The 24,469-nt window shown below is 46.8% G+C and overlaps 4 protein-coding genes across 4 annotated transcripts, besides 1 other annotated feature; 3 read left to right on the top strand and 1 right to left on the bottom strand.

Moving 5' to 3' along the window:
* The first annotated feature begins 10 nt into the window (after positions 1 to 10).
* Positions 11 to 32: a sequence feature (AT_rich).
* An 83-nt stretch (positions 33 to 115) lies between these two features.
* Positions 116 to 2,290, top strand: TSTA_092230 (pre-rRNA processing protein Esf1, putative; the record flags this gene model as incomplete). Its single annotated transcript, XM_002478899.1, has 2 exons — positions 116 to 179; positions 243 to 2,290. The coding sequence occupies 2 exons, from the start codon at positions 116 to 118 to the stop codon at positions 2,288 to 2,290; spliced, it is 2,112 nt and encodes a 703-aa protein (XP_002478944.1).
* A 1,187-nt stretch (positions 2,291 to 3,477) lies between these two features.
* TSTA_092240 (uncharacterized protein) lies at positions 3,478 to 7,170 on the top strand (the record flags this gene model as incomplete). The annotated part of the gene is made up of 2 exons (XM_002478900.1): positions 3,478 to 4,108; positions 4,187 to 7,170. 2 exons carry the CDS (start codon positions 3,478 to 3,480, stop codon positions 7,168 to 7,170), a joined length of 3,615 nt encoding a protein of 1,204 aa, XP_002478945.1.
* A 493-nt stretch (positions 7,171 to 7,663) lies between these two features.
* TSTA_092250 (Dishevelled, Egl-10, and Pleckstrin domain protein) lies at positions 7,664 to 13,306 on the bottom strand (the record flags this gene model as incomplete). The annotated part of the gene is made up of 1 exon (XM_002478901.1): positions 7,664 to 13,306. One exon carries the CDS (start codon positions 13,304 to 13,306, stop codon positions 7,664 to 7,666), a length of 5,643 nt encoding a protein of 1,880 aa, XP_002478946.1.
* Positions 13,307 to 14,734: 1,428 nt separating this feature from the next.
* On the top strand, positions 14,735 to 22,852 carry TSTA_092260 (uncharacterized protein; the record flags this gene model as incomplete). The annotated part of the gene is made up of 7 exons (XM_002478902.1): positions 14,735 to 15,029; positions 15,184 to 15,677; positions 15,726 to 16,870; positions 17,062 to 17,449; positions 17,490 to 18,301; positions 18,324 to 21,513; positions 21,602 to 22,852. The coding sequence occupies 7 exons, from the start codon at positions 14,735 to 14,737 to the stop codon at positions 22,850 to 22,852; spliced, it is 7,575 nt and encodes a 2,524-aa protein (XP_002478947.1).
* Positions 22,853 to 24,469: the final 1,617 nt, after the last annotated feature.

Genomic DNA, 24,469 nt, shown 5'->3' on the forward strand with positions numbered 1-24,469 from the left:
TATTTCTTCGATTTTTTTTTTTTAAAAAAAAACTACTCTTTTTGTTTTCTTTTCTGGGGCCGCACAGGCGAGACTTTTTCTCTATCCTCTTTATCGCTCGTCAAGACCGGTCAAAATGGCCGATTCTTCTAGCAAAAAAGCAAAGCGCGGCAGTCAAACTAATGCTGATGCGATAATCAGTAAGTATTGACCTCGTTACACTTTTTTACGCGGAACGTCAATTAACCCCGAGTCTTCCACAGCCGACAAGCGTTTTGCAAACATCCAAAATGATCCTCGATATCGCTTACCCAGCAAACGTCACACCCATGTCAAACTCGACAAACGTTTCTCGCACATGCTGCGAGACAAGGATTTCTCCAGGAACGCCGCAGTAGATCGATATGGTCGCAAACTGAAGCGAGACGATACCAAAAAGCAGCTCGAGAAATTTTACCAGTTCGAAGATGAGGACGCCGGCAACGCATCTCAGGTTAGCGTTGACGATGACGAAGAGATCATGAAAGAATTAGAAAAGGCGAATCAGAGAGACTATGATCCAGCACGTGATGGCGGATTCTCCGAATCTTCATCTTCTGAAGAATCTTCGAGCGACGAGGAGGATGAAGAGGAGGCGGATTATACAGCAGCAGAGGTCGAATTTCCTGATAAACAGCAATCAGATGTTCCATTGGGAGAGGTGACGAATCGAATCGCGGTTGTCAACCTTGATTGGGACAATATCCGGGCTGAAGACTTAATGGCGGTCTTCTCGAGTTTCACAACCGGCGGTCGTATAAAGAGGGTTACAATTTATCCAAGTGAATTCGGTAAAGAGAGGATGGAAAGAGAAGAATTGGAAGGTCCACCTAAGGAAATTTTCGCATCCAAGTCTGAATCAGAGGACGATGAGGACTATGAAGAACCCGAAGACTCTGAAGAGGAGGAAGAAGCCATTAAAAAGTCGATCTTGAAGGAGGATGAAGGTGCAGAATTTAACACTACACAACTACGACAGTATCAGCTGGAGAGGTTACGTTATTTCTACGCGATTATTGAGTTCTCTTCGAAGGAAACCGCCAAACAAGTTTATGATGCCGTTGATGGCACGGAATATCTTTCTAGCGCCAATTTCTTTGACCTACGGTTTGTGCCTGATGATACAGACTTCAGCGACGACAAACCGCGAGAACAGTGTGATCGTATACCTGACGGTTATAAACCCACCGACTTCGTGACAGACGCACTTCAGCATAGTAGAGTCAAGCTCACGTGGGACGCCGATGATAAAGCTCGAAAGGATGCTCAAGCTAAAGCTTTCAAGGGTGGACGAAAAGAGATTGAAGAGAATGATCTAAAGGCTTACCTGGCAAGTGATACCTCCGATGATGAAGGTGAAGAACAAGTAGAAGTTGTCGACGCCACTACTGCTAGCAAATCATCGAGTATATCAAAGAAAGAAGCAGAACGACAACGAATGCGGACACTTCTTGGATTAGGTGACGAGCCTGCCGCTCCATCTAAATCAAAAGGACCCGTTGGGGATATGGAGATCACTTTCACATCGGGCCTAGCTGGTGAGCCAGCTCGGGAGTCTGTCTTTGAGAACGAACCGGAAATCGAGGAGACCACAGTGGAGAAGTATATTCGCAAACAGAGAGAGCGCAAGAAACAGAGAAAGGAAAAGTTGAAGAAGAAGGCAGAAGCAACTGGAGATGCTAAAGCTGAAGGAGCTGAAAATAAAGCTGCCGAAGAAGACCTTGGGTTCAATGATCCATTCTTTGATGAACCTGAGAGCAAGGCCAAGAACTCCCAACGCAAAGAAGAAAGACGCAGGAAGCGCGAAGAAAAGGCAGCTGAAGAAGCAGCTGCCGCTGCAAAGCGTGCTGAGCTCGAACTTCTCATGGTTGATGACCAATCGGCGGGGATGTCTCATTTCGACATGAACGAGATAGAAAAAGCAGAGAAGAAAGCCCGTAAGAAGGGCAAGAAGGGAAAATCCAAGCAAGAGCAGGAGCACGTTGCGGGTGATGATTTCCAAGTGGATGTTGCAGATCCTCGTTTTGCCAGCCTTTATGAAAGCCACGAATTTGCCATTGACCCTACGAACCCCAAGTTCAAACCTACCTCAGGAATGAAGGCGCTCCTGGAAGAAGGCCGAAAACGTCGGCGAGTACGTGGCGCGGATGACGATGTACCGACCGAGACGACGAAAAAGCAAAAGAAGGCTTCGAAGTCCGGCGACGCAGCGGATGACATAGATTTGAAGAAACTGGTTGCGCGGGTTAAGAGCAAAACAAAGAAGACGTGATGATTGATAGCGTCCATCGGATTGTCCACTTGTTTTTGTATGGATATATGTCACTCAACATGGTTAGGTGCAAGCAGCTTGTTAGTATCGGTTCGATTTGTGTATATATAAAAAGTCATTTTTAGGGTTAATGCCCTTCTGGTAGTGGCCCAAATACCTAGGCATGTTTCTATGGTGATGATAAATGCTACTTTCGGCCACGGGGCGGACTTGAAATCGTTGTACAATATCCCGGAGGTCCGCAAGCTCGGTGCTCCCCGTCCAGTCGGACCAGGACGTCCATAGAACACGAATACGTATGTCCTACGGATTGGTCCGGCATACTATAGTGTCAGCTCTACCTTTTACCGGGGAGCCATAGAGAATAAACGGTTATGTATTTCCGAGTTGGGTATGTCTGCGGTCAAAAGGATGGCGGAGGGTAACCAGTCTAAAGCGAATGGCTGTTTACGTCTTGTGTCCATCTGCATGAGGCTTGCTTACGCATTACGTGCATGAGCATGTGCCGCAGTCAACAGCCTATCCAGAGACCCATCTTCTTGTATGTTCTGCTGCGAACTTGCTTGTCGCTTTGCTGTCAGGCCTGTTAGATTTTAGGGCAATACAAGAGGACGGCTTTGCTGGGCCAATCAGCCGGGCCGCTTAGTCAGAAAGCCCAGCAATTGGAGCTCTCCGACTCGCCGAGACGCGTGGGGAAACCTTCCCAATTAGTAAAGTCCTTCACCGCCCTTCCATCATTATTTCATTACCAAGAACCTCTCCTCCTCCTCCGCTTGGCTCCGACCATTGAATGAATTGATTCTCATTCTCACTTCACATTTCATACTTGAGCGCATCGAATTGTTTGCAGTCGGCGCATTCGCATTGTCTCGTCTTGCTAAGAGTTTCACCGTCACTGGCAATCCAATTCTCATCCGTTGCTCGCCTGGATCCCACCAATAGTTATACACGGCTCGTCCGGGATTGCCATAACTTCGAGATCTACGCGACCACATTGTCGACTTGAAGATCGCAAGATTGCTGCGGTGAATGAGGAGGGTCCTGTACCTCTTTGTTTCCAATCCCATGTTCACCATGGAGAATCAACGATAGAAGACTCGAGCATCGTCATTGCCTAATTCTACCCTACCCCTCGATTTCTCGGCATCCCCATCGATACTATCGTCCTCGGGATTGCCATTGTCACAATGCTTGGCCGGTTGCTGAGTACTTTTAGTGCTGGCTCTTACGGTTCACGGAATCCTGCTGTTCTCGAGTCCGTCACCGAAGAGGAACACACATCCGGACTCCTATTCCCTGATCCTCGTTCTCTGCACCGATCCTCCAATTCCGCACATGCTTTCCAGACAAGTTTCAACTCCCCCAATGCTTCAGGCGCTGGCGGGTATGATGACCGTGGTGGACTCGATCTCGATGCAATCAAGGATTTTCGGATCATAATCGCGCAGAATGCTATTGGGGATCGAGATGAACCGTGTATTTTACTCGACTCGAGGGGTGTCCATGCTTCTTCCTCTAACCAGGGCTTGGGAATGGATCCGCAGGTGTTTGACTCACTTGGTGGTCGACATTCTCGAACGTCGAGCTTGTCACAGGCTTCTCTTTCCCGGAGAGGGTCCATACAGACAAATCAGCCTTCACTTGTCGAAGGAGGCTCACTCTCACAAGCCGCTAGCGCCAGGAAAATTACGTCACCTTTGACCGGGGGAGCATTCAGTCGTGCTCGGGGCCGTAGCTCTATCAGCTCAGTTGTCACTCCCGGTGAAGGCATTCTCGAACCATATCACAATCGGGTAGCCCCAGAGAACAGTGACACGGGTTTGCTCAATTGCATATTCGGAAGCAGCGCCTTTAGTTACAGAGGATCCTCAACCAAAATGCACATACTCTCGACAGACTCAGGGTCTGAGGGGACTTTAGCGTCTTCTCCTGCTCCCCGTGAGGTCGATACGCTGGCTAGTCGACATGGACCCCGCAATCCACTTGCACGGACGTATTCCTCGGGAACCCAGCCGCAACTGGGCTACATCATGCCTCAGGACAATAAGTCGTCGTCTCGAGTTACTATCCTCATCACCAGGATGTTTAGCGTCAACCTGCCAGAATCTCGTGACCCGTCGGTAGAGTCTTCTGAACTACCTAGCTCGCTGCCTGTGGATGGGGCGTCAGAGTCTGGGTACCCCTTTCCTGATCTCACTCGGCGCCGTAAAGTGAAAGAGAAGAAGACCCCCATGTACGCAGTGGCCATGACTATTCAAATACCGTTGGCTGCGCGAAACAACGGTCGACCAATGTCCCGACTTAGCACTCATGTCCCCGAAGGCCAGAAACAGATGTCTTTCTCCCTAGACTCAGATCCACATTGGAGCAGCGCTTTTCTTGACGATAATTCGTCACAGAATACCAATCTAGACGATAGGATTGACCTCTTGGTGGACCGTTGGGATGTGATTACTCGAACTTTGACTTATTTGGAGAAGCTAGCCAGGCAGGAGATACTGATTCTGCTAAAGAAAGTTGAAGCTCAAGTGGCCGTTGCGCCAAAACCTCTCAAGCCGCCAAATATGCAAAGAACTAATCAAACAATTATCCAACTCCGACCAAATGTTCTTGCACACAACAGCAAGCTTAAAGAAGAATTATTATTGAATGCTCAGAGAATCTCAGCGGCTCTGCGTATACCACGTGTGATTCTCGGTCAGAGCCGATGGGGTGTATGGCGTGAGGAGGCTCGCTGGATAGCTCGACTAATGGCCGACAAGGAACATGGACTATTCTTTCTCGTTCTCATTACTGCTTTTCTGGGTAATCACACCGAATGGCTAAACACTTTAGGGCCTGAATGGTATCGAAGGCGTCATCAGATGCAGCAGAAAGCGCAGACAGATTCTGAACCAACAATTGCAAATCGTACAGTGATCATATCGGACAACAAGATGGTTGCTAGACGTTTGATCTTTATTCTTTCTGCCTTTTTACCTGCTAAGCATCGTGTCGACTTCATAAACTCGCCCCTGCGTCCGGGAACATCAACCTCTACCCGACCACTTTCTCAAAGCCCGCCGGCTTTTCCTCTACTGCGACAGGAATCTCTACGTCGCAGAATCAACCGGAGGGCACAAGCTCAGAGATTCAATGCGGAAGAATCTACTCACCAAAGATCCGTGAGCGTTTCATCAAGTGAGACTACACACAAGGCGTCCGATGAACCGGAAAGTGCCTTACCGAGTGAGCCGGTGTATACGCATAATAGAAGAGGCTCAGACGTTCGATCTATTAGAACGGTTGGTTTACCAATCAGTGCAAATGAGGCTCGCACACGAGCTACAACATCGACAACAACCAATGACACGGCAGTTCCTGTTGCTTATTTTGCATCTCGCCAGCATCCTCCACGCAGCCATGCCAATACAGTTGGTGATGAAACCGACAGTTATGCTTCGGCGAAACTACTACAAAACTTACGTAGGAGCGAAACTTCGAGCACCAATTCTAACGGCAGCAATCCTACGGCTGGTGGCAAGTGGGTTGGCAGCATTCTTTCCGGATTCTGGTCTGGAAGGTCAGATTCCGTTGGAGAAACCGACAGAGCAAATTCGTGCCGTCGAACCTCTATAGCCCAGCATGCATCAGCCCGCCGTCGCTCGCAAGTATTGGTTGATGACGATGATGACGATGACAACAACCAAGAGCATTTGCAGTCTGAGACATCGGTGACGGGCGTAACGCCGAAAGCTTCTTCAGCGACCGAAACAATCACCATTCCACACTCTTCAGCTAATGCTAGACTTTCACTGGATCAAAATGAATCAGAATTCGCCCCGACGGAACAGATCAAGGAGTCGCCGCTGAAACTTTCAGTTCAAGGAAACGACGGAGTGGTTGATGTCGATCTTCCCTTGCGCGGTTTTCTGTCATTGTCTTCGTCAAATGACTCCACTATTGCGTCTCCAAAGAAGGCGCGGACCTCCATCACAAGCATGGATGCTTCATGCTCAATACATAGTAGCTTCTCCAATATCAATTCGGGATTTCGGGACAGTGAAGGTTCTAACTTGAATGTTGCTGGGTGGCTAAAGAATTTCCATGAAGATTTCCTTCTTCAGGCCGTCAGACCGTACCACGGAATTGAAGCTGATGTCAAGCGTGCCATGCTAGGTGAATCATATTCACATGTCACAGCCGCTGGTATAGACGTAGAGAACGTGAATATCACCGATCGATGGGTGGAGGTTGCCAGCACTCTTATTGCCGACACGCGGACTTTTACAGTCAAGCGACTACGTCTTCTACGCCGAGGTACCCCTAACTGTGCTTCTAGCGTTGCTAGCACTGGTACGAGTACTCCCCCGCTTCCTACGCCTCGGCAGACATCTGAAAATGTGCCTTCTACATCCCACCTGACCGGCTTCTTCAACGGACGATCACAAAAGAATTCCGCCGCTGCGCTTACCGACCTTGTTGACCCTAATGATACCGAGTACAAATTCATCGAAGAACCTGTCGTGGACGTTGACGGAACACTGGTGGACGCAGTTGAAAGAGTCCTCATCCAAAGCGGCCAATCATCATTGGCACACTCAAGGTCAACCTCGCCTCATAGGAACGGGCGATCGGACGACCGTCCTTCTGATGAGACTCCGCATGTCCATGTCGTGGAGGTACCACGGAACGAGTGCCGTAAGACAGTCCTCGGAGCTCTTGAAGAAGTCGCTCGTAGCGTCACCGAGATACACTGTCGCGAAGAAGGCGATGCCGAGTTCATGGGTGGCGATGATTCAACTGACAAGGATGGGAAACGCCGCTCAACTGTCATTCAGGACAACACTCTCCGTGAAGGAGTTCGTAAATGGCTCCTTGATATTGAAGAAGCCCTCTGAGAATGACGCCCCTGAACCCTATCGGTACTCATGACATATTTTTTTTCCGACTCTAATTTCCCCATCTTTCTCGCCTCGTTTTCTACATGCCTATTGACTTTCATAACGGCCGTCATCTTATTGATACCCATCTGCTGTTTATGTTTATGTTTTTATTTCCATTTTTACCTTCTTGGTGTATTTATATCTTCTATTACCCCTTTTATTATTACTCATGTCTCGTTTGAATATGTCTTGTTCTTTACTCTAGCGTCAACCTTAGTCTAGCTAATTCTATTGCTAAATGTCTACTATTGTGGGTATAATGATTCTTCATCGTAGTGACCTTTTAATATTCGAAGGCAAGTGTCCTAGACATAGTAGTATCAAATGTGATTGAGAGGGTATCAAATTTCCAATACTACCTAATCCAACATCACTTTTTAGAAAGATACACTTTTATACATCATTTTCATTAGATACAGATACAATACACGGCCAAACAGTATTGCTTTTACGTCGGACTGGTATTACCATCCCCACCACCGGTCTTTGTCTGAGGTTCTTCTCGCTCTTCCTCTCCTTTCCCTTTGTCATTCTCTTTCTTGTCTTCCGTAGCAACACTATTCGCATCCTGCGCCGTTTTAAGCGGCGACCCCATAAAATCAAAACTTCCCAGTGCCTTACTCCTCGAAAACGATTGCGTCTCCAACTGCGCAGGTGGTGAAATGTGATGTCCCAAAACACTAGCCGGTAGTTCCAGGGACGGTATAGAAGCCTCCAACGCTGAATGCGTGACCGACGACGGCGGCACGGTCGTTGGCCCAATACGTGTTGATGCAGAACGGATATGTTCCTCGGCGTAGAATTGTTGGAGACGAATGGGATCGTTGCAGAATTCTTCGATTTGAGTTTTGAGATTTTCAGGTGTTTTGTATAGATTGGCGGAGTCGATTGAGGCTGTTGAGAAGCTAGATGGGGAAGAGGTTGGTGGATTTAATGTCAAGGAGGGGATGTTGTTTGTTGCCGTTGACGAAGAAGGATCTGCAGCAGCGCGAACAAGTGGTGATAAACGTGGGGAAAACATGGGATCGTAGGTATAGGTATTTGTACGAGGGCGGTGGAACTCACTGCCGCTGCGGTGTTCGAATTTATGGTGCGTGGCGTCTCGACCAGCTGCACTTTTTGTGCTGAATAGTCGATTTGCAAGGAACAGGAATTCCCCTTTGTCAGATATCTGAGCAAGTAGGCATCCTGACCGATGGATGTACTGCGTATGTTGGTAATCGGGTTTGCCCCAAGAATACAGCACTTCGACATCCGGTGAAAATGCAGATGCGGCTTCGAAGTCCAGAACGAAGTCGAACTTTCGTAGAAGTGCTTTGTGGTAGAAATGTTTATCCGGTCTGCCTTGCTGTGAGAAGTTCGTCGCACCATATGAAAGGGATCTCGCAGGGGGAGGTGGCGGCTCAACACTCAGCTTTACGTGGTAAAGCTTTCTGAACGTTTGAGTTTTGACGATAGCTGCCGCTTCAGCAATTGGTACTTGCACAAGCTTTAGTCCGTATTTATCTGCCGTTGAGGCCCATGAAGCGACTGCATCATCGATCAACTTGGCAGTCGCACTCATCCAGCTCAACTCAATATGGAAGCAGTTCTCCGGGTTATGTAGTCTGTCGTAATGTAGGTCCACAACTTCTGGTCGGCCTGAACGCTTGCGAGGATCGACATCATACTTCATGGACTTGGAAAGCATAACAGTCATTTTATTCTTGGCCTTTGACGGGGTGTTCATTCTCGACGTAACCGTCTCGCTTGAGTTCTCCGACTTCGAAGCATCGGCTGAAGGAGAGTCTCTTGGAACCTCACCAGATGGCGTAGGAGGAAGTGAATAATCCGATTTTCCAGAGAGAGCTGGGAACCAACCACTTTTTGACTCCGGTCGCGAGGCGCGATATGGTGTAGCAATCTGGTAAAAATAATTACCGTCTCGGAAATTGTGCCTTTTCTCCACGTGGACAAATAGCCCTAATTTCATAAGCTCGTTTCCGAATTTGACGGCCTCGTCACGGCTGTCTATATCTCTGAATGTTTGTACAAGCCACGTCGTAAATTCAGAGCCTATGAAGCAGCTATAGTGAAGCCGGAAATGCCATCTTCGGTCCATCAAACGTACGCCTGTCTCGCCTTGCATGATTTGGGCAAGCTCCATAAGGGATCCTGGACCAAAGTCGGACCGATCAAGTAGCTCCGACTCCGGTAGAAGCTGAGCGGGTGCATTGTCAAGCCCAGGATCAGTGAGCAACAGTCTCTCAAGCTCGGCCCCTACCATGTCCGAAGGGTCTTGAGTCTGGTAGAGAATGTTTAGTGGATTTGGGTCCTTTTGTGTTCGCCCATGTGATTGAAACCGCTTGTCGTCTGCTGGTATGTACTTATTACGCTGCCATAATGAAGTCAACTGACTGATGCCGAGTAGATGGATTTCTTCCTCATTATCCTCGCTAAAGGATTGTATGTGGCGTCTAGCATTAGGAGGTAGATGTAAGGGAATGAGTACGAATCGGATTCGCCAAAATCTTAACTGCCTCGCTGGGTCCGTCAAATGATCCCTATGACCGGCAATGTAGTTGTCGGCATAGTTCCAATTGTATTCGTTAGTCGATGTCATGAGCTTTACGTCGGTCAACTCGTACTTTTTGGCCAATATTGTGCGGATTGCATGAGTATAAGTATAAGAATCGCCTTTGTCATGGTTTGACGAATTGGAAAGGCGTGTGAATCTTGTAACCTCAATTTCGCCGCCAGTGACGCTTGAAAGTCTATGAATAACGTTGCCTTTGGAGAGAACAACGGTTGCATCTTCTTGTCCTAGGCGTTTTGGGTCAAAGACATTAAGTGCTTCTAGGGAGGATTCGCCAAATGCCTCCGCTACAGCACTTCCAATGACAATTTGAAAGCCATGGGAGAGGCGCAGAGCTACCATATCTCGCAATATCTCTTCATGTGATCTTGAAGTTTCACTGGTATCGTGGTCGTCATTGGGAAATACTCGATATGGTGTTTCGAGGTAATTGGCTGTTAGTTCCTTGGAAGTAGGAAATTCTTCTGTAGTTAAAGGGAGTATCGCAGGGGTTTTCAAACTCTTCCATTTGACTACAGCAACATGTGGTGGTCGGGGATAAGCATGCTGCCAGCGGCCGAACCAGCTCGCATCTCTCAATGAGGCTCTCGGAGTATTTGAAGGATTTATTGACCTGACCCAGGGATTTAGGGTCCGAATCGGAGATACGCCAGTAGGAGGGTCCTGCGACCTTGTGATCTCAAATCTTGGCCCAGGTCTTTGAGGGCCAGTTCTTTTCATGGGAAATGGCCCTTGACTTGCTCCATGCGCACCAGTTTCCATAGGCATCTCTACAGTCGTGGGTAGTGGGGCCTCAGTACGGGCACGATCATCGTGAGATCCTTCAATTGATTTTCTGCTAATGCTTTTGATAGATATCGGTCGAGCCTGAGAAATTGGTAGAGGCTGGGGAAGATCGACGGTTTCCATGGACTTCCTGGGAGTAAGGGAATGAGGAGGTAATTCCATGCTTGCTATCGAAGAAGTGTCGTCCAAAGTCGAAGAAAGAGGCCTTGGTGAGCCCTCAATATCCGACATGCTGGCAGAGGATGTACTCTTTGCTGGGGTAGCGCGACCCACAGCGTGTTCTGCGTTGACACCTGTACTAGCCTGAGCTCGCGGAACTCCAACACCGAGCCCGCGCAGAGCAAAGCTGATTGTTCGCGAAATTCTAGGAGTCTTTTGCGTTTTTATTGCCGGTTTCATCGGCTGCTGATCCTTTGGTCGAGAAGGAGGAGGAGCAGCAGCAAGTTGAGGTGATATTGCTACGTCTCGACCGTGTGGACTTAATTGTGCCGAAGGTGAACGTTCCAAATCGAGAGACTCGCGGTCTCTTGGACTTGTTATGGACCGTACAGATGAGCGCTCTGTACGAGAAACAAGGTTCTTAGACTCAAGCAGTCGCCGCGGGTTTGTCTTGCGGCTGTGATATTTCTTGGGAGTTGGCCGAAGGACGTTTTCATCATATTCATCCATCCAGTTTGCCACTTTCTTCTGTTGTCTTGCTGGACTGTTAATCATCAACATCCTAGAGTTTGTAAAACTTGGTAGAAATGCTTCCGGCCTCAAACTGTCACTCAACTGAGCTTTGAATGAGGAGCTAGGGGACTGTGCTTGTTTGCCAGATTTGGGCGTCAGTGCATCTGGAAATATGTCTGAGAAGCTTGTCTCGCCCCTTTGAAAGCCGAAATTCTTCTCCGAGAGGTAAGGAATCGATATATTGGACTGCTCGCTTTCCATGATACCCATCATTTGGATTTCATACAACCTTACCCGTGGCACGAACGTCTTGGTCCTTTTGTTGACAGTAAAAGGAATTGGAGCATTCAAATCGTTTTTAGTGATACGCCGACCTTCTTTGTAGGTTGTTGGATTCCAGAAAGAGATATCCAACCAATGTGGTATTCCATAATTCCATTCCTTGGAGTGCGCTGGGGGGTTATCCTGTGATGACAAAGGCCTGCCGGTTGAACCCAGATCTGTGTCTTTGAAAGAAGCAGGTGGCGATCTACTGCTGAAACCCGGAATCGAGGCATCTGTTTCCAAATGATTGATGCTCCGAAATCTCTTCGAGTGGGAATCATGTGATCTCTCGTTTGGAGTTTTGTATTTGAACAGAGGTACAGAGTGAAGCGGCATAGGACTCAAACTAACCAGATCAATTGCTATTCCCATGTTTGTTACGGCCTCAGTGGTAGCGGCCAAAGCTTCATAGGAAACTTCAAACAGTCCAGTACCTGGAGTGATCACGACAATCGAGTGACCGGTGCGAGCTAAGTCACGATCAATATTCTCATTGGACAGGTATGATGTAGCTAAGTGAATAGCTTCCAGCGTGTTTCCCTTGATGGCTGATGCAGGATGACCAGAAATAGAAAGTCGCTGTCCTTCATCATTGGCGTTATCGGTTCCGGAAAAATTTTGGATCATGACATCCCTTAAAAATGTTCTAAAGTTTGCTTTAAGTTCGTCCAGAATTGTTGTCCAATGACCACTTGCGATGTCGTTCACAACGACTCGATAGAAATCCCTGGTAGAAACGTGATTTCTAGACTTCAAGCTCTCCAAAGGTTTGATTCCACTTTCCAAAGGAGTGTCATATTCTACTCGGGTGAATAGAACAATGGTCACCAAGTGTTTGGCATCAATATTTGCCCAACGTTTGAAAAGCTCAGGCAGGAAACCGTTGATAACCCTGCTAAACAGGATATCTCCGGTGCCTTCAGCATCAAAGTCCCACATTTCTCTTGCCATTTGGATAAAAACGACATATCTTGATGCTTCGCTTCGGAAAACAGGAATCGTGTTGGGTGCAAAATATCCTGAAAGCACTTTCTTTCCCCCAATGAAGATATTCTTTACTGTTGCCCTAATGGTGCCCATGAAGACTATTTTTTGTCCTTTATAAACAGTCTTGTTGACCAATTCGGAAGTGACTAATCTCCACATATCAGCGCGCACTAGATATTGGTCCCGAAAAGAGATGTCAATGTGAGATGCTGAGCATTGAGAGCGCTCGATATGAGAGATAAACACGTGACAGCCATTTTTGAAGCCAAAGATATTGGCAACAGAACGATTGATGGAAAGCTCCAGCTTTGGACTTCGTTGTTTGACATCCTGTGGCATCGGTTTCACAATGAAGAGACATCTGTGCTGAGCGGGCGACGAGAACTTCGAGCGAGCATTGGAGTTCAAGTTACCGTCGCTTTCGAAGCCGCTATCAGTGAGCTTTCTTGAAGCCAGATCCGAGTTTGCGTCTATACCAATGACTTCAAGGATATCACCTGGGCTGATCCCAGAGTCACCGAAGGCCGAGTTGTTGAATAAGAACTCATCCTTGGAAAAAGATTCGTCATGAATCCAAAGTGTACATATTTGCCGCCATGGTCCACCAGAGAAAGAATTATCAATTCTTAAATTGGCAGTTGACGCGCCTTGTGGTGGTGGAGATGCAATGGATGAGTTGCTCCCTAGGCTAGCGGCACTGACTTGACGGAGGTGAGAGCCTCTGGAGGGCGCACGCCGCGGTATCATTATTCAAACTTGTTATACCATTAGATGACATGTCACATAACTGGTTCTTTATTTGTTCTTAGCTCAAGTTGAAGATATGAGATGCATGTCGTTGGTTAATGTGAAGAAGAAACGATCTACACGCTTATCTGCTGCGATAAGAGTCACATGACAATTTAAACTTGATATGGACTAGTGCCATGGCATTCTTTGTGACAGATCATTCATTGGTTCATACTAGGCCCACCTCAAAGGTACCCCACTTCCTTACTGTTGTCTACTACGTAGTAGTAGACATCAACTCCTTTGACGTCGTTGATATACAGTCAACCTCAGATAACAATCAAGAGATGGATGAAGTCACAGATAGATAAGTGTAGTATGACCTTAGAACCCCTTCATTTTCTGAAACAAAGAAAGCTGACACAGTTCTTGATCATAGTTAATTATTGGCCTATCATAGATATCAGCAGAAGGGGCGTCCAGCTTTCTTCTAGACACTTACTGTTCTACACATGACGGCGATCATTATTGTGGAGCGCCACCGAAAGTCCAGCGTCTTAAGATGCCAAGGGATCAACCAATTTTCAAAAAAAAAAAGAAGACGACTTCTGTTCATGCAATCGCAGATAGAAAGAAAGAAGATCTGCAGATTGGTTGAAGCATATCTTGACCCAAAGAGGTACCTGTGTCCATAAATTGTATGTCGACATCTTTCACGAATTTAAGTCTATGAACAGTCCAGCCTATGTCGGAAATACGAGTTCAGATCGTGGATATTTCCAAATGAAAGAGGATGACCTCGTTATGGAAGCTCTCTTTGAACCAAGAAGAAGACACCAAGTTCTAACAGAACTCTTCCTGTGAACATTGCATTACCTCCTCATAACTTCCGGTATTGCAACTTCGATGACAGTCGGTGTAGAAAGAAAGATAGAATCAGACTGATTCTTCTAGTTACGGACGTCATTGCCATCCATGAGCTATCGATCTAGGCACCGAAGTGATGGATTTGGAAAGAGTCAATTTGCTCTCGACCAACCAAGATGTATAGCGGCGTCTGTTTCAGGATTGAGGTATGTCAGCGCTGCTACCAATCTGAATTGTCCAATTTCATGTCATGGTAAGTCTGACACGCCGTTCCGAGGCATCAATCGACCCTGTGTATCTACCTATCACAATCTAGCCTTGATTCAGTCCTTTGTTCCTGTAGAAAATCTCTTTGTCTTCAGAATTTACGGAAACTCCCTTCTGTCATTATTTCAGAGTGTTCAGTGTTTGCCTGAGCTAGTATAAAGTTCTTGAGACTCCTCTATCCTCCAAATTTTCTTCCTCCTCCACAAATTCTCCCTCTCAAGTGTTATTTTCATCTGTCTTCAGAAATAGCTTCCTTCATCTGAAACACGGACTTTTCATTCACTTGTCATTGTGATTCCATTGCATGCAACTATGGCATCTCAGGAGACTAATATTTCACCCGGTGCAGCCACGTACTTAGTCCACCATATATTTCTTCCGCCAAAGCTTCCAGGAAGTGATGACTACAATGCGGCACATGAAGTGTGGCTTGTCGAAATGCTCTATGGAGCTCTGTCTAGGTTTAAGTCTCACTTTTCAGACAATCAACGACTTACCCTCGCTTCAGTGGCTTTTATGCTTGAAAAAGTGAAACAAACTCATGACTCTCATGGACATGTCGATGAACCAAAACTTAAGCGAGCTCTCCAAGAACTCTGCGAAAAAGGTCAGCTCTGAAAAAAGTCATACCTTAGCTCCATCCATTAACAGTTCTCAGGAGGAGCATTCCCTGTCCATGTACAGGCGCAGAACGCTGGTGTGATATTCTCCAAGACGGGAGATTTTATCACCGTGGAAGTTCTGGAGCTTGCGCCCCACAGCCGAAGCGCATGAGTTTAGACACCAGAAGCGCCAAGAACTAGGAAAGAAAAAAGAAGAGTATTCGAGATTGATGGGTCTCTATGATAGAAGTGAGTGTGACTATGTGGAAGGCTATAGTCGGAGAGGTCGTCCTTATCGCAGTCACAGCAATTGCTGTGGAAAATGTAGATATGAAAGGAATGCCGATGCCATATCCATTGATTTACACGAATGGCCACTTCCAGATTCCGATCTACAAGCCAAGAACGCTGTCTTCGAACTTCGACTACCCTATTCCTTCGGGTTTTGGCGTCAGACGACCTTTTTTGTTTTCATTGACGTGTTTGGTGCCAAATATAAGAGCGGAAATGGCGTATCTAAATTGTATCATCTTCGAAGTTACGCCGGGCTCGTGAAATATTTTGTTCCTTTTGGAGGGGAAGGTAACGTTGGTCTCTCCTCCTCAGTGAAGCCGCATACCAACACCCACTACCGGAACAAAAAGATCAATGTTGTAGGAGAGCAAGACATTTTTGTGAAAAATGGTATGCAATGCCGTTAGTTCGATTCGAAGAAGCAGGTGTTTGTGGGCCAGTTCGAGTTTACCGATAAAATTGTTAAACTATGCACCTATACGCTGCCTACTCCGTCTTCGTCGTTGCAAAAGTTCATGTCTAGACCGTCGCTAAATCGAGTGATTGCATCACAATCTGACTGCCCTACTCATTTCACTTTGGAAGAATACAAAGCTTTGGCAAGCATTCCCCTCGGGTTCCGAGTCCAATGGCAGAACATCCTTGTGCAGCTGGCAATGCCAGCGGTGGACTTCAGGAAGCAAGAAACAGCGCTTGTAATCGCTCAGGCGATCTACCAAGCCGGTCCAGCTTCAGCTGAGCAAGCCTTAAGACGCGGTCATGTATTGGTTGAAGATCTTGCATTTATGGGCACTCTGTTGATACACATACGAAAAGCCACTGAGCGGATCAAAGGAAACTGGGAATCCTATAATGGTGTATGGCTTTTTATTGCCTTAACCACCAGAGTCCTGTCACTGTCATCATCTGAAGCCATACAGCATGAGTGTTTAGCCATACTGGATAGTCTTCGGAGTATCTCTTTTGAGTGGGTCTCATATCTCAAAAACCAGATTAATGAAACGGACGATCACGACCAGAAAAGGAGCCTGGTCGACAAGGCTCTCACGGTTGCTTTGATTTGTGCTGGGTCGTTCGACTGTGATGAGCACTTTCTTACACTTTTGCTAGGAAATCAAGACAATGGTTCAGTATTCCTTCAGTGCTCTCTGTTCATTCAGGAGAAGTTGAGCAGTGATGAGCACTCTTCGAATGATCCGCTTTTCTGCATACTTCAGCATCGCTGGAAACGGCTATGTCAACGGAGCTGCGCTATCTTACAAAAGAATGTTGTGCGTGAACGTTGCGCTTCTTTGGACCATGCAATCAAAAATCATTGGTCAGCATACCAGGCAGGCCTTGCTTGGGCAATCTCGGAGTGCGCACACCACTGGTTGCAAAATGAAAGCCCAGACGGCAGTATGGTGAATTTTAACCTTCTGACAGGGGAACTTTTGGTGGATGGCATTCCTGTGGGTTACTTGCCAAATGAATACAGGTCGCACGCGACTTATCAAACTCTATTTGGACGCACTTCCCTAGAAGTCATGCCTAGTTCAGTTGTAGGCATGCAGTTTGCTGGAAAGTTGCAATATTCTAACCATCAGGTGGACTTGGGATTTAATTCAGCAAATCAGACTTCTAATTTCTCGTGCGAGCTCGTAATGAACACGGCTCTTTCGAACTCATACCTCATCGCGCTTTAGTCCAATATTTCCCAGTACACTACGTTGAGAACTTCGTACATTGGTACCACATTGACAGGGGCTGCATTATATTCTGTCCAAAGGATACTCCCTGGGCGTCTCTGGCAAATCCCTGGAAAATGGAGAAGCTCCGCGGGGGATGGGTATTGTCCAATGATTCCTACTCCTTATTGAGTTTCCACAGTGAATCCAACCAAGCGATATCGAATGTGCTCTCGCCTTTGGAAGACGCTCGTTATATAAACTGCACTGTTAGCCGCGATCTAACCACCCTGGAAATTGATTTACCGTCGCCCAACCTCCAATTCTACGCTAAGATAGGCGAGCTAGAAATACATGCGCGCCAGTATCCTGGTATGGTCATTGACGATAACCAGTTATTGGGAACCTTGGTGGGACTCCACAGCAAGCTTATTCTCAGACCCAAAGAGGGAAACCGTCTTGTTGTCGTTCCAGAGGGCAAGCTAAAATGAGAAGCCTCTGAAGGTCACACCATCGTCCAAGTTTGCCAAACGTACGATGACCCGAGTACATTCGTACACGGTTGACGAGCAGCTATCCAGACTAGTTGACAACGGTAGCTTGCATAGTAAGCTCTTCCTATGTTACCTTCATGCTTTGACGTCGTTTTGCTTGGTTGATCCCTTGACCATGAGAACAGGAACGGAGCAAGCACTGTCAATTTTACAATCTGCAGCCGTCAAATCTTTCGATAGACTAACCAAAGAGGACATCGATCTTTTGGCACACATTGCCAAGTTAAGCCCAGGAAGGGAATATTATCCTAGATATCTGCACGTCATACAGGTAGTCACCTGGGACTCAGTGTTAAGCTATCTATCGCAACATGGCCACTTTTTGAAACATGTCCAGGCTATGTTTGAACACTATGACAAGATGAAGATCTTTCATGAAGGCCAATATGTAAAGCCTTGGGGTGTGGATCATGCCGAGGAAGCCCTTTTAAATCGTGACTTGATCCGATCTTCCATGCTGCGTATTTCAGGGTTCGGTGCTGAGGATCATACTCTTTCCATGGATGCAAAATACACCCCTAGAGATAGAGGTATCTTATCAGCACCTTTCCAACGGGCTTTCAGATTGTCAAGTTTTATCTACAACGGTCGAACCGACATTGAGTATGCATTGCCGGAGAGCACTTTTGAAGATATCTGGAAATTTTTACGTGAAACTTCCGGCACGATCCCTGGTCCAATGACGCCACTTGACATTTCTCACTTGAGATACGATGCAAAGTTGATCTTGAGTCCTTCAGAGCAGGATATCAAACCCCTGGTGTAGCATTCATCGGATACTTAGGCGGGGTCGCTCGGAGCTGAACAAGTACCATGTGATGATGTGGCTAGCCACGATGGCCTTCTCTGAGTCTTCTCAAATGACTTTCCTTCAGATCCCGGGCACCTTTTCGTCCCATAATTTTCCGGATGCACCTGCCAAATCATCATTTAATCTTTTGGTGGGATCTGAGGTGGTTACGGAACAACTGCGTCTCGCTTTGGAGCCGTTTGTGCGTCCCATAGGAAGTTGTCCCGAGTCACGGCTTACACAGCAAACGCATGAATCTGTGTATGATTTTTGGGAGCGCAAGCAATCCTTGTACCAAAGCAATTGCACTGTTGCTGTACAAGCAGCTATGGATGCTCTGTGTTCTCAATGGCCCTGTGAGACGCCTACAATTCCTCCAAGTCATTCTGATATAGAAATCCTCCAATATGTTAACGTACAGACTGCTAACACCAGAGTTCGAGAGATCTTCAACCATTGGTACTCCAACTTTTTGCTCCGCAGTTTCCTGAAGGACGTTTGCAATATATTGAAATGTGTACCTGTGGCTCATACTGCTGTGCCTTCGATACCTGAGATCAAAGCTGAACGCATTCCGCAGCGCAAACTAGGATACGTACCTGTGGACAGTGTCTTTGAGGCCACAGAGATGCAAACCGTCGGCTCACTGTCGTCACCACTAAGTAATTTGCCACTGATACCCAGAGCTGATGAAGGAAAACCATTGCAACTTCTGCATAAATTGATTCATAACATGAGTGCTGGGTGCGCCTCTGAATACGAAAGATTATATCTAAAAAGACTACAAGAGAGTCTAGTTTCACTTCAAGACAAATCATTCAAGTGGAACATTGAAGTCGAGGAATCCGAGCAGGAACAGCTTCTTCGGGATAACCTTGACTTCTGTCGAAAAAGAGTTGGAGATGTCTACCGGATTATGGTTGCATGCGTGTCACCTTCAATCGTCACCCGTCCAACACACTTGAGTCAAGACAGTCATGCCCATGCAGTAGCATTTGCTGCTGGTCAGTGGCCAAGGATCGCACCAATACTTTTTCTGGAGCAGCTCGCGCGACAGAAGTGGTGCCGATTGAGCAATGATTGGAAAGACTGTATTGTTTCATATGGAGTGGCACTGACTCAACTGCATCGTGCAGCGCGACTTTGCGGCCTCGCAGGGAGAAAAGATGACCTGATCAAGCAGCTCCAAAATCATGGCCATCAGAATTGGGATCCTCGACAGTATCCCGAATCATTGCTTCTAGAAGTCGAGAATGGAATAATGATCCGAGAGGTACAACAGGAAATAGTCATAGAGATTGTCAACCAAACGGGGGGCACCAATCACGTTATGCAACTGAATATGGGAGAAAAAAAATCTTCCGTGATTGTACCCATACTAGCTTCAGTGCTCGCTAACCCTTCTTGTCTGATTCGAATTATTGTTGCAAAACCTCAATCTCGTCAAATGCTACATGTCTTGACTTCCAAGCTGGGCGGTCTGATTAATAGACGAGTTTACCACCTACCATTCTTTCGGGGCATTCGTCCATCAGAGTCTGACGCAGTTAAGATTGAAGAAATGTGTCGGGAGTGTATGACAAACGGAGGAGTCCTTCTAGTACAGCCTGAGCAACTGTTGTCGTTTGAACTTATGTGCAGTGAATCATTGATTGAGGGCAACGAACCGCTGGGTCGAGCTTTGCTAAAGACGCAGCAGTTTTTTGATGAATCCACTCGCGACATCGTCGATGAAAGTGATGAGAACTTTAGCACAAAATTCGAGCTCGTCTATGCCATGGGAACACAGAAATCAATCGAGCTCAGTCCTGATCGGTGGTTATTCATACAAACATTGCTCAGCCTTGTTGGCGAGTTTGCCACTCAAGTGCAAAACAAGTATCCTCTATCAATTGAGGTGAATCCATCTTGTCCCGGAAGCTTCCCGAGAACTAGACTGTTAAGGTCAGATGCTCAGATTGACCTTATTGACCGACTCGCTCGAAAGATCTGTGATACCGGCATGAAAAATCTACCCATATACAGACAATCAAAAGAGACTCGACAGGCAATCTTCAACTACATCGTTGAACGTCATCCTAGTGAACAATGCACATCCCTGATTCAAGATGACCGCGAATTCTTTACGGGTACGACCCGAAGTCTCCTACTTCTCCTACGTGGTCTTTTGGCTGGCGGCGTACTTGCATCTGCATTACAACGATGCTGGAGGGTCGCTTATGGGCTGGATCCGCATAGAAGTCCTGCTACGAAACTTGCCGTTCCTTATAGAGGCAAGGACAATCCAACAGCACGATCTGAATTCAGTGACCCTGACACAGTGATTATGTTAACATGCTTGAGCTACTACTATGAGGGACTCTCTGATAAGGATCTCTATAATTCTTTCACTCATGTCACCAAGTCCGATCAAGGGCCCATTGAATATGAAGTCTGGGTGAAGGATGCTCCAGCACTGGCCCATCAATTCCGCCAGTTGGAAGGTGTAAGTCTTCAAGACCGTAACTATTGCGTTGAGCACATTTTTCCAGCACTTCGATATTCGAAGGGTGCGATCGACTACTTCTTGGCGCACATAGTTTTTCCTAAAGAAATGAAGGAATTTCCTTTGAAGCTTTCTGCATCAGGTTGGGATATTGGAAGGATCAAGACTCATCCCACGAGTGGCTTCAGTGGGACAAATGATTCGAGGGATATTCTTCCTCTTTCTGTTAGACAGCTAGATCTCACTAAGCAGAAGCATACAAACGCCTTGGTTCTTGGGTATCTTCTGCAACCAGAGAACTCTGTCGAAATTGTGAACCCGACTGAGACAGACATAACAAATGTTTGCAGTGTCCTCCAGATGGTAACCAACATGACACCGCCAACGCAGGTGATCTTGGACGTCGGCGCACAGATTCTTGAGTCGAATCAAGAAGTTGCTAAGGAATGGCTGAAGTTGTTGCCAGAAGCTCGGTGCCAAGCCATCGTTTTCATCGACGATAATGATGAATTAAATGTTCTTGACCGCAAAGGAATTGTCGAACCATTACTTATATCTCCCTTTGCAAAACAGATGGAAAATTTTGTCATGTTTACCTTGACGAGTCCCATACTAGAGGCACTGACTTACGATTGCCACAACACTATCGTGCTGCAGTCACATTGGGTGCTAACCTCACTAAAGACAAATTGGTTCAAGGTAAGTGATTCCTGGCTGTATCATCAGAAACAGAAACTGATGGAGCTTCCCAGCTTGTATGAGAATGAGAAAACTAGGCCATGGCCAGTCTGTCGTGTTCCTAGTCTCCGAAGAAGTCCAGACCAAAATTCGTTCCTGCGTGTCAAAGACGGAAGACGCGGTTCTTAATGTTTCGAACGTTTTACGATGGGCTATATCGGAGACAATGATTGATACGTGTCGTAATATAGCGCTGTGGGCTGTGCAAGGTTCGAGATACCATCGCCAACGTTGCATCTGGGAAGAGCAAGGGGGTCGGACTGGTCTGACCAGTGACGGGGCAAAGCAGCTTCTAGAACCCGATGCCCAGACAATTGAGAAGCGCTACAATGCTCGCACCAGAGGAGGGCTAGCGTTCCTGGAGGCGCAACTTCTCGAAGATCCGAGTGTTGAGCCGATCATTGAGCGATGCCGTCAGTTTGCTGACTTGGATATTGGTTCAAGCAGTCTTTACGAAGAGCAAGAGCGAGAATTAGCGCCGGAGATAGAGCAGGAGCGTGAGATTAAGAGACCCGAATCTTACGAGCCTGCAAAGCATATGATTCATGAAGACCTTCGACTCTTTATACGCACAGGATCACTGGACACCGATTCCAGCGCTTTTATGCCGGCTTTCAAGTCATTGAGTGATACGACAGCGGCTCGCCATTTGGGACTCAGCAACTACCCACAAAATGACATAATCGTCACAAAAGACTTTGTACGAACCGTCGAGGCAGCCAAACGGGGATCTAAATTTGTGTCCGACTCCTACCAGCGTCAAATTCAATGGATCTTAACAAGTGTTGACAACAGCAACACTGTGCAACACCTGGCTATCATCAGCCCCTACGAGGCAGATGTGCTTCTTCCCGATGTCCTCAAGTCATCCAAGGTTACCCTACATCTTTACCCGCCTCGTAGTTCATTGGCCTATCAACCATTGGATCACTTGATGTTGTACACCACACCAACCCGCTCGCCCTCTGCAACAATTCCTCGTCAGTTGATTACCCAACTCAACCTCTTAGCGGGACAGCTCTATCTGTCTTCCTATGACGAATACCTTGAAATCTGCAAATTTCTCAATCTTGCATCAGGAATGACTCCCGATGGTTGGACGGTGGCAGCCGATGGCTTTATCCTCAACCGTGGTGACGAAAACACGCATCCCACAGCAACGACCTTTCAAACTAGTCCGGTGCAATTTTTCAAAATTCTTATTGCTCAGATTCGTCGAAACTGCGAAGATATCGACAAGACGCATATTGGGCGGATATTGAATGGGGGTTTGCTGGAATTTGGTGGCTTTTTGGATTAGACCAAGCTTGGCTTTCTTTTTTGTATTATTATGATAGGCTTTTTCGTATCAAACGAAGAACAATCTTCGAAGATGTATGATACGATTATTAGTTTCAACTTGATTCTGTCTTGACATCTCAAACACTCGGTTATGATCTCAATGTAGGTAATATGCAGTCATCCGCGTAACGTGGAACAATGCAACCACATCAAGAAATATGATCCGTACGGAAATGGTCCTCAAGGGCCCTATACTTTGGAAAATAAAGGAATACCTATGGTTGATGGTACATCTGCAGTAGTAGCCTATCAATCCGGTATATGAGGCCGTTAGGTTTAACCAAACAGCAGAACAGCCTGGCTAGCTGAACCTCCTTCCCTGCATGTACCCCGCCAACAATGCAGCTTCGCTTTCAAGATCTAGAGCCTTAGGAAAAACGATGTGCATGCATATCTGCCTTACCTCGTAGCCTGAAGCGAAACTTGATTTCGAGAGGTTCCGAGGTTCATGATAGGCGCCACTTGGCTGTGGTCTACATGGGCTTTGAAGAAGACAGCTGACTATTGAGCAGGGTGGCTTTTCCGGACTACGCTAGTACTGACGTCCATGGGTAAGCACTTGCAGACTGAAATTTCGAAATTGACTGGAGATCATATGCATGGGGGAGTCGCCTTGTGACTCCGAGCTCCGATGTGAGTCTAATAGTGCCACGCAGCCACAGCGTATGATGTGTAATCAAGGTGATCTCGGCTGCCTGAAATACAAAGAAAAAAGTTGAGAGGTGTTCGATTCATGAAGATTCAAAAGAAAGCTAATTGAGATTATTGTGGCTATGAAGAAAGATGAAGGCGTTTAAGCCACACTCGTATCCGAAACGAGACCCTAACGAGCCTGAGGCATTACAATTTGACGAAAAAGTATGGGAGAGCACGGACCTATCCAAGCTTAGCGTGATCCGATATGGTAACTAGTGGAGCCTATAGATCGACGCTAAAAGCGAGAAATTATCTGATTGATCACTGGAATAAATGAGCCACAGCCAATGACACCCACACACATATTCTGTTACTTCTTGTGATTCTTCTCGATGTCTCTGGAGTGAAGTACGCTGATTATCAGATGCTACATCGTCCCGTCGATACTTTTGGATTTCCAATCTAAGAAGCAAATGCGTCTCTGCGCTTTCCCATTCGAGCGTGGAATGATCCTCCAGGAATCTAGCAACCTACACGAGATACCCAACCGGGATAATCGATACAGCAGCTGAGAGATCAGTACGCTACCCGGGTATCTAGCAAAGATGCGATTGAATTGAAGACAAGGCAACTCCGGCCCAACAGCAAAGAGGCGAATCTCGAGTCAAGGAATGATTTTCTTCGGCATACAATGAAATCGCTGACGACTCAATCTCAGCCCATTTTGGGGGTCGAATTGCAGCCACGTTACGCCGTTAATGCTTCTGAGCGACGGTACGGAGTATCGTTCAGTTGCTGACGACTTTCCGAAGCAACAATGAATACGGTTAACCAGATGGAGTATTCTCTGCGTTCGGGTCGAATCCCTCCGGCTATCTTAAACGCCGATACGCTGTTAAGACTTGTTGAGAGTTCAATAGTAGATCAGTTCAGCCACAAT

Source organism: Talaromyces stipitatus, genomic scaffold, assembly GCF_000003125.1.
Source record: "Talaromyces stipitatus ATCC 10500 scf_1105507295527 genomic scaffold, whole genome shotgun sequence".
NCBI classification, from domain to species: Eukaryota; Fungi; Ascomycota; class Eurotiomycetes; order Eurotiales; family Trichocomaceae; genus Talaromyces; species Talaromyces stipitatus.